Below are 10,041 nucleotides of genomic sequence, written 5' to 3' on the forward strand. Positions count from 1 at the left end.
GTTCATCGGTCGAAAGAGTAAGTTGAAGCTTTATGTGTTTGATCAATGGTGACGATCGAGATTCTTAAGTAATTGAGTTGGGCTAATTATATTTAGGGGGGAAAGGGTTAATATAGGTATTTTTATGCTTGTAGTCCAAGCCTCTACTTTGCTAGAAAGAGTCTGATATTTTCCTTATTCGTTACAAAATACAAAATTAGATAGATTTTCCTTGATTTCGGATAGATATTGGTTTTATTTTCTTTCCTTTTCCCTCCAAGATATTATTGGTTTGCGCGGGAATTTGTTTTGATTTATCCTTATCCTTTCGATCGTGATTTTAGTTCTGATAAATCATGAAACAGAAGGCTTTTTCTTGGTTAAAAATAATTAACCTGAGGGTAATCTCTAATTACCAGCTTATAATATCATCCAAAAAATAATAATTACCAGCTTATAATAACATGTTTCAAGTTATGGACCTTACTTTTTCTTACCCAATAATTAGGAAAAATAAGAGATGTTAAGAGATAGACAGTCAGATTCTTCGGACACAGGTGTTGGAGGATGATATCCTAATGTCTAGCAGCTTCGCCTTCTTCTCTTTTCACTCGTGTGAGAAAGTTGCACAGCTAGCTCTTAATTCAGGTTTCTCTGGACGTCGTTGGTCGGGTTTCCTTAATTACCGACTGGAATTCATATATGGCTTTTTAAGCCAGTGCTTGTAATCTCTAGCTAATTAGTTCTCGTCCTTGTTTCAGAAAAAAGAAAAGAAAAGGATTCAGATTAGAAGGGAAATTAGGGTTTAAGTGTATATATGAGATATGGAAAAAGCGGTTATAGGTAGGGAAGAGACAGAAGGGAGATAGCCAAAGGGATCCTAGCCAAAGCTCAAGAAAACAGTTGGTTCATCATCAAAGTAAAAACAGCAATATTACAATATGTATAGACTACTATAATTACAGAACAATTAGGACATGCACATGAATTCCTAATAAGTATATATATAATGAAAATCTCATTGGGAAAAAAAATTAACATCAAATCCATCACTGATTGATAGTGATCTCTTCAGCTCTGGCAGCTAGGTTTTTATATATAGCTAGGGTTTCCTTAAGCCCTTCGAACATTCGGGTTCCTCCATCTAATCCACTTTGGTCTTCTCCGCTTTCAGCTCTTGCATGTATTCCTATTACATGGTTACAAAAAATTTCACTACTCTCACGAGCAAGATTCATATATATGATCGAGGTCTGTGTACTAATTCATCTTATCTCCAACTATCAATATTGACAATTGTTAGAAGCTAGCCTAAAAACAACAATTTCTTTACGATGAAGATACGTATAGAAGTACTACTGTACGTATATATAGATCGAAGTATTATTTCCTATACAGTATATATGATATAGTAAAAGTTGGAGTTCTTGATGATCATATACCTACTAGTAATTGCCATTATATATTGTTTGATGTTATATTCATATACACACACATGCTGGAGAGAAAGGTAACGAGAGACAGACCTAAACACGAGTAATAAAGAAGTGAATGACAAAGATGATTGCACTTAAGTTGAGGATGAGAGTGTGATTAAATTAACACATAGTGTTTTTAAAATAAAACATGTTTTCTCTGGCTCATAACCTATTCATCAAACAGGCCTGTTTGTATGGGCATCAATACCTTGCAAAAGCTAGCCTTTGTTAAATTGATAGTTCTCTCTAATGCCAAATCCTTTGTTATTTTCACGGGTTATGCTATATTTAGAGAAAACCCTATTGAATTCAGAGCATTTTTTGTCTTGTTTCCTTTCCACCAAAGCCAAATCTTAACGTTTAGATTTAGGAAATTATGGTACATTGATACAGGAACTTCCATGAGCTAGTCCAGGAGAAGAAACAAAAGGCATATGAAAAACTATATGTAGCAAGAGATGTGTAATAATCCCAACCAGACAAATGCAATGTGTTATTACTTCAAACATAATTAGCCGGATTAAGAATGATTAAGAAATAGAAAGAAGTGGTACTATAGCCTAGAGAATTGAATAGAATCACATGGACAATAGTAAGTGAGATACTTTAAATACCCTAGTACAAGAAAGGGAAAACAGCCTAAAAATGAAGAGTCAAAGCCAAGTATCAAGATCCTGAAATTGAGGCATCTTTAGAAGACTATGCTGAATTTGGTTTCCTTATTATTCTAAATTTGATGGCACCTTGTATATGTTTTTGGCTGGTGTCACCTGAGAGGCTGAGAGTATAGCTATAAGGAGAGGAGACTGGTTGGTTTGAATGACTTGTAATCTGTGAACCATCCATATATATATTCTTTCTCCAAGATCTGAGATGTGACTTATTTTTATTCCACACCTCACTTATTTTTATTCTACACCTCGCTTATATGACATATAGGTCGAATAAGAGTAATCGGTGAGCCGTCGTCTGTTGGGTTAGCTAGCTAGTAAACTCATATAGTTTTGAGGTCACATGGGTTTACATTTTTTGAATAATGCAAAACCTGATTTGAATTTAGAAAGTACAAAACAAGAAGATTTGGTGAAAGTTTTATTAGCTCAGTATTGATATTAAATAAGATGTCATGTTTCACGTCATTGCTTGGTAATTAAGAGAAATTAAGCAAATGCTTAAACAATTGGTTCATTGCTTGAGAAGTTTTTTTTTTTTTGATACGACATTGCTTGAGAAGTTGAGATGGTGTGAGACACAAGCAGTCAAACACAACACCAAAGTCATTAGTTAAAGTCTCACTGCTATCATAGTTTATGGTGAGGAATCTGACCAATTATTTCCGCCTTCACATATGCACACATTCACACACAAACAAATAACTAATTCCCATTTGAAGTACTACCTTGCTCCCTCTCCTCCCTTTAAAAACCTGCCAACTTCCTCAACATGCTTGATCTCTTACTCCCTTTCTCTCTCAACAAGAGAAACCCAAAAGTTTGATTTTTATATTCTCCATGCTTGCTTAGAGAGAAGATAATCAGAGACAAAAGGCAATACTTTTGGATTTGAAGAAGCCACGCTCATCATGTTCATCTCGAAGAACCAGGTTATAGGCCTTCTGTTGATGTTCTTGGGCATCTCAGGCTTACACTATGAAGTATCAGGAGCTCGATGGCTAAGCGAAAACTCCGAGAAGGTGGAAGAGAATCTAGTGAATGCTCAAGTTCAGATGAACAGATCCAATTCAAGTCGGGATGGAGGATTTTTCGCCACAAGTAACAGAGAAGTGCCTTCTGCTCCTGACCCATTGCACAATAGGTAGGTTCAAAACCAACACAGAAGTTGTACATAACTACCTATATAGCATGAAAGATTGGATTATAGAAAAGAATATGTCTTTGTTCTAGCTTTTGGAACTTCTACGCTCACAGAATCAGGAAAGTTCATACACTTTTTTGTATTTTTGAGAACCTTAGTTAGGTTTATAGGTTTGTAAGAAATATGCTTTTGGTGTAATGTGAGTTTTATATCATCAAATTCAGCATATAGTCAATAACTATTTGCATTCTATTTTTTTTTTCTTCTCCAAGATGGGTTTTGAATTGCATAACTCTCCTCCTGTAATGTTTGCAGTATATCTTCAAATGTTTCCTTATGAAATTGCTCAAGCTACCTTTTGATGCAGATTCTAGTTATGAACTGATTTACATTATAAATAAGTTCTAATATCTTTCAATCCATTAAGTTGAATACTCACAATGCCTTATCTCATAAGCTTTGTTTCTCTTTCTAGTTTCTTTTTTACTTGGTGAATAATTGAACAACCTTTTGCCATTGGAATAAACAACTCTAAATGAAGGTTGCATTGTCTTGCTGTACTATTGCTTTGGCTCATGGTCGGTGGTTTTGATATTCAGCACAGCAAAAATTTAGGGCAACCATACAAATTAGCAGGTATAGGAGATTATAACAGCTAGGAGATGGAAATCCACATGTAATTCTGGACAAAAATTGATAATATTTGAATAATCTGAATGATGCAACACTGAGAAATAGAATGTGCTTGTTCTTCAAAGTCGGTAATTCTTTTGACTTTGACAGAAGGGATAACTTGTTGCAGATACGGTATTTTCAAGGATTCAATCATTCTATGCAAAAATTTCCAACTGTGTGGGCTGAAGGGCAAAGTCAAAAATCAACATAGATTAGAAGCATTTCCAGTGAAATGTGACGTAGAGATAGAATTGGTTCTTCTCATTTCAATAGCAGGCTCAATTTTTGTAACCCGATTCCCCTGACCAAGTTGAAGAATGGCTTTTGAAATAGTTTCATGGTTGATGTAAACTGAGATCCAGCTTGATTGAGCTGCACGGGTTTTCTAGCCCTGCAGAAACAAAAACAGACTTCAAAAGGGCACGATGTGAGTGATCAATGAAAAACCATAGAATTTCACTCTGAAATAAATCTATTTGGAGGGACACAGGGCAAACATCTAAAATCCAAAGTACATTCCATTTAAACGACTTGAAACATTTTAGTGCAAATCAGCAGTAGAAGTGTGAAAATAACATGAGCCAAGACTAAACAAGAAGCAAAAGTTCATTACAACATCAACACGTTGAATCTGGGTTTCATAATTTCTCAAAGAGTTCATTAGAAATACTGGGCGTATGCGATATCATTAACTAATCTCACTGTTAATCTAGAAAAGGATGAATTTAGGCCTTTGATTTCTTCCCTTTGACTTCAGGGGCTGGTTTGTTCTTGAAAGGTAGGAAGGCCACTCCACCCATGAAGTTTCGTAAGACTTCTGGCACCTCTACACCATCTTCCCTCTGATAATTTTCTAGAATGCAGCAAATGGTTCTCTCAGTTGCTGTAAGGGTGGAGTTCAACAAGTGAACGTATTGCTTCGTCTGCTCATTGCTCTGCAATTACAAAAAGTCACAACATCACACAATCAGCACATATAACATGCTTCCTGCCTTTCTCTATCATTCACTACAAGCAACTCATCCTGACAGGAGCTTCACCTCTATCTTATATCTACTATGAAGGAGAAAACTGAGATGCAGTTTCACTTCAGATGTTTGAGGAAAAAATAAGATAAAGAGCAGCATAGTGCAATTTTCAGTACAGTTCACATACAGACTACAAATCGGTTTATGAACTAGTGATTATGTTTACCCAATAATCCTGTCATGGTTAAGTAATACGTATATTGATCAACAAGTAAGAGGATGTCATCAGGACCTACCTTTTTCTGCCCAAATCGAATTTCTAACTTTCTTGATTGGTAGTCTGTACAGTTCGAGCATGAGACGAGCTCTCTGTACGTCTTAGATGCAGGAAACCATGCTTCCAGATCATATTTCTTTGCTGCCGCATCATTCAGAGCACCAGAAACGATGGACACAACATGATAAGGAAGTTTGAGCTGAAAATCATAAAATTTCAAACGATCAGGTTTACGAATGAGGGTATTAAACTGGAAACGTACATCAACACCAATTGGATCACAAATAGCATTGAACTCATTTTACACGAAGTGGGGGTAGATGATGATCCAACCCTAAACTCCTAGTTATACATATAAGTGACCACATGAATTTGTAATACGGTGCCCCTAAATATACAATGTACATAAGCTTGAATCAAATAAATGCACCAGCCATATCTCTCTGGGCTCAAACAAAATATTCATAATTATGCAATAGTTATTAGGTAATTGTTTAGGAGAAAACACGATACCTGCTGATAAAATTCCTCAGAGTTCTTCAACATTTCCTCATGCATTTCCCAGGAGTCCTGGCCATTTGGGCTTGTCATACAGAACTGTTCAACTTTTTCAAACTGATGTACTCTGAAAATTCCCAAGGTATCTCGACCATGTGAACCAGCTTCCTTGCGGAAACAAGATGAATATCCAGCATATCTGAGGAAGACAAAACCTTAAAATTAATGATAAAAGATAAAGAGCGTTCTTTAATGACTAGAATTTTTAATGAGATGTTCAAACCTTATGGGCAGCTGTGAGGGATGAATCCAGTCGTCCACATGATATGCACAAAGTGGCTGTTCAGCTGTAGCAATGAGATATTTGTCATCACCCTCTCCAGTTACCTGTTAAACACCAATTCAGTCATGCTCCACTTAGTCAGACCAAAAAAAAAAGTACATGCTCCACTTAGGTATTTAGGCAGACAATCCAGTAAAATATGATTCAAGTGCTGGTTTCAGTTGAATTTATAAAAGAAAAAAAACACATCTACAGCCGAAATCAATTTCCAGCCCTTGACCAGGTAAACCTAGAAACAGATGCTGCCTAATTAGGGATTGAAAATGAACTCCACACAAACAGCAAAAGCCCAGGTTCTTTTTTTTTTTTGAATCTAAAGCCCAGGTTCATAAAGAACAAGAAAATACAAAATACACCTAGATGGCCCACAAAACAAATAATATACGCAATAGTAACGACTGTTACCTTATAAAGCTCCTCATCAAATTGTGCTAATTGAGCACACTTTGCCATGATATCTTTTCTCATAAAAAATGGAGTCTGCAATGCCGTGTATCCCCTTTTCTCAAGGAAATCAAGACCAAAATTAATCAGAGCTTGATTGAGGCGGACACCAGCACCTTTCAAGTAATAACCTCTACCTCCTGCTACTTCAGCACCTACATTTGAGCTATTTTGAATTAATAACAGGCTACTATGATGTCATACAGGTTTAGAAAAGTTAAATAATCTATTTTTCCAAGATTGTTTGAATGGTGATAGCTGGATAAGACAACAGTGTACCTTTCTTCAAGTCAGCAATACCCAGTAGCTCAACAAGCTCAACGTGATTTTTGAGTTTTGGCTCCATCCGTTTCTCACCCCACGACCTAACCACAGCATTATTGGCCTACAACACGACACTACATCATATTTAAAACAAGAATCATAAAGAGGCAATAGTTACAGCACAAGAAGTGTACCAAGTCATTACCTCGTCATCATGGATGGGAACACTATCATGCACAAGGTTTCCAATGCCTTCCAATTTTGAATTCACAACGTTTGAAGCCTCACGCACTTCAACTTCTTTTTCTGCGGTCAACTTCTTGTTTTCTTCTGTGTCCTTAATCACATCGGTTGCATCCTGACCTGACTATCATACCAAATCATTTTGACACTCAGTTGAGCTTAAACTTGTAAACGTAACAAAGAAAAAAACAAACATCCTTAACACAAAACATGAAGTGCACACATTAAGAACTATTATCTAAGAATCTAAAGCACAACTGCAATTACACACAACCACGCAGACCCTCATCCATTTCAACACCAAATTTCTCATCCTCTAAACAGCTACTCAAAAACACTTTGTCCAAGTTTTCGCAAATTCTCACCATCAACAGGAAATCAATGCAACCTAATCGTCCTAACGGGACCGATAAATTTTCCATATCAAAGTAAACACACAGTGATCAAAGTACCCCTGATAATCTCTACACAGTCACAGTCCCAGACTCCAAATCTTCCTAATCCAACCGACACACTTTCTTCCAAATCCAAATATCTAATATGCATAACTCAACAACAACGAATTCAGAGAAAAATCAAAGAGAAAATGACGAGAATACTCACAATCCTGAGCTGAGCAACCTTCTTGTTGATCTTGTTAAACTCCTTCCTGAGACTATCGAGCTCAAATTGACCTGAAAGTTTTCACCACAAACAAGTAAATTCGAATTCTTTCCAAATCAAAAAGCATAAAAATTTCACAGCGAACTCTAGAGATTACGTTGACGCCATTCTTTATCGAGCTGGATGACCTCGTCGACGATCTCGACGCTTTTGAATCGACGGCGCTGAGACTCTCGGATGATCTCGGGGTTGCCGCCCTTCTCTTCTCTGAAGAGATTGATGTCCAACATTGTTGGATGCTTGCGATTCTGGGAATAAAGGTGAAGACTTTGCAGAAGAAAAACGCAGAGAACAAAGCTAAGAGGTGAAGAAGAAAGAAGACCAAGTGCTGCTGCTAAGCTACCTGCTAAAACCCTATGTATAGGGGGCTGAGAACTTGGGCCTCGGTTTTGGGCCTGGGACTATTACTGCTGGCTTAAGGTAATTTTGACTTTGGTTACCAAAAACGCATCTTTGCTCTCTTACCTTACTGGCTTGTTCTCCTCTAGTCGTACACATGCTACTTCCCCTTTTCTCTAGACTTTTCAGTTCTGTCTCTACACTAATCATCATCTTCTTCTTTTAACCAACAACACCTAAATTGTTAGCTCCCAAGAAGGAGGGGGAGGAATCGCCATGAATTCTACTGTAAAAGAATATGAAATTGTCTCTTCAATTTGCTTCTAGCTTCAGTAAGTTACATCTCCTCTTTTTCAAACTAGTTCTTGTTGTTGGAGAGAAAAAATCTCACATCAGAAAAGAAACAAATAACATATAACTTATAAATAGATGAATCAAATCTAATTGTATCGAGGTTTTTTGTGATTAAAATTCAACACTTAAAATGTGGTTAAGTTGAGACAATATTAGTACAATAATGATCTACGAGACACGCTTATCCTAGTTCAAGTCTTGTTTCAGCTATTACCCAATAAAATTGGAGTCTGAATTGTATCATGAATTTCAAATTAGGGAACTATTGGAGTTTAACTTAATTAGTTGCTTGTGCATTTGGAGTTTGCTTGGAGTTTGACTTGGGTGCTTGTGCGTTTGGAGTTTGCTTGCTTTTCTTGGAGATTGGACTGCTGGTTACTTGATTTGAGGTAGGGAAAACAAAAATTTTCTTATAGCTTAGATTCTAATTTGATGTGTATTGGGTGTGAATGTTGTGATATGTTTTCTCTACGAGTTCTTAGCTTTTGATAAGGATATATGTTGGTGGAACCTTGTTTCATTTTATTCGTTGCAGCAATCAATAGATTATGATTGTTTTTATCAAGTTCTGAGATCAATTTCTGAACCGACTTCAAGTACTCTTTTTAGCTGGCCGGGTTTTGTCTTCCCTCGAAATAGACAATTCAAGAAGTTCTTTGAGCAGGATTTGTCCAAAACACATTGTATTTATACCTCTTAGCTTTTGCGTAAAGGAATAATAGAAATTCTGAAAATTCTGCATAAACTTTTTAGTTCTGCACAGCCACTTTGGAAATTCGTTTATCTAACTTTTAAATGTCCAAAGTTTCTGAAACTGTTACATGTTTCTTCCTTGTTAGCCTACAAGAGATCTGGAAAGTTTCAGGTTATTCCAATATAAATTGAAAACTCAGTGATTTTTCAAAGTTTACCCTGCAGTTGGTAAAGTTTCTGAATTTTGAATATGCTTTCTTGTTTTCTGTTGAGCTTTAGACCTCCAATTTAACTAATTCATTTTGTATATTGTAGTAGACTTTCTAGTGATTGTTGCGAAATTGATTTCTTGTTATTTGTTCATATAATGAGTTCATGGTTAATTTTCCAAGTCGACATTGCAGCTGGCATTTCTTTTCTATATATTCTGACAATTCAGTTAGTTTGTGATCAAGTTTTGCATTACTCCTTAAATACCGAAATTCCTGAAACTTTAGTATGTTTCATTTTTTCATGTCTATTGTTATTCGCAAAACTCTACCTTGCTCTTGATTATATATGTACATAAAACTTGAGCTTTCCTATTTTAAAACAAAAGACCGATTTCTCTTTACTTATGCCTCTTGTTAGAGCCTTATTCCCTCTCAACCTTTTATGCTCTTAGCTTATAGCTTTTGTTAAGAAACTGATAGTTTCTGTTATTGATCATTACTCCGTGTATCTTATCAATCTGTCATATTGGGTGGTCATCCAATTACCCAAACTTGTAAGGGTTCTTTTTCGATTCTGAGCCAAAGTAATAATGATAAGGTCCTCTAACTAAAGTATTTCCATGTGCACAAGAAATCATATTCGTAGTCTTGTTCAGTTCTTGCCAAACCTTGGTTGCTGCAACGAAGTTTCTTACACGTACATATCTATGTTGATATATACAACATCTTTTTGGCTTTGTTATTGAACATCTGGTTTTCCGTTAAGCTAAACGAGATCTAAACCAATGATCAGGCC

The 10,041-nt window shown here is 36.2% G+C and overlaps 1 protein-coding gene across 1 annotated transcript; it reads right to left on the minus strand.

Moving 5' to 3' along the window:
* Nucleotides 1-4,336: 4,336 nt before the first annotated feature.
* LOC101298334 (serine--tRNA ligase-like) lies at nt 4,337-7,974 on the minus strand. Its single transcript, XM_004302387.1, has 9 exons — nt 7,745-7,974; nt 7,588-7,658; nt 6,947-7,108; nt 6,757-6,862; nt 6,439-6,632; nt 5,974-6,077; nt 5,706-5,889; nt 5,212-5,391; nt 4,337-4,882 (listed from the first exon to the last, which is right to left on the minus strand). Exons 1-9 carry the CDS (start codon nt 7,875-7,877, stop codon nt 4,673-4,675), a joined length of 1,344 nt encoding a protein of 447 aa, XP_004302435.1. The 5' UTR covers nt 7,878-7,974; the 3' UTR covers nt 4,337-4,672.
* Nucleotides 7,975-10,041: the final 2,067 nt, after the last annotated feature.

The sequence above is a fragment of the Fragaria vesca genome, linkage group LG6, assembly GCF_000184155.1.
Source record: "Fragaria vesca subsp. vesca linkage group LG6, FraVesHawaii_1.0, whole genome shotgun sequence".
Classification (NCBI taxonomy): domain Eukaryota; kingdom Viridiplantae; phylum Streptophyta; class Magnoliopsida; order Rosales; family Rosaceae; genus Fragaria; species Fragaria vesca.

Coding starts and splice junctions, on each gene's coding strand:
- LOC101298334 (XM_004302387.1), bottom strand. CDS start 7,877: ATGTTGGACATCAATCTCTTCAGAGAAGAGAAGGGCGGCAACCCCGAG. Junction 7,659..7,744: donor CGATAAAGAATGGCGTCAAC/GTAATCTCTAGA, acceptor GAAAACTTTCAG/GTCAATTTGAGCTCGATAGT. Junction 5,392..5,705: donor CTGAGGAATTTTATCAGCAG/GTATCGTGTTTT, acceptor TATGATTTTCAG/CTCAAACTTCCTTATCATGT.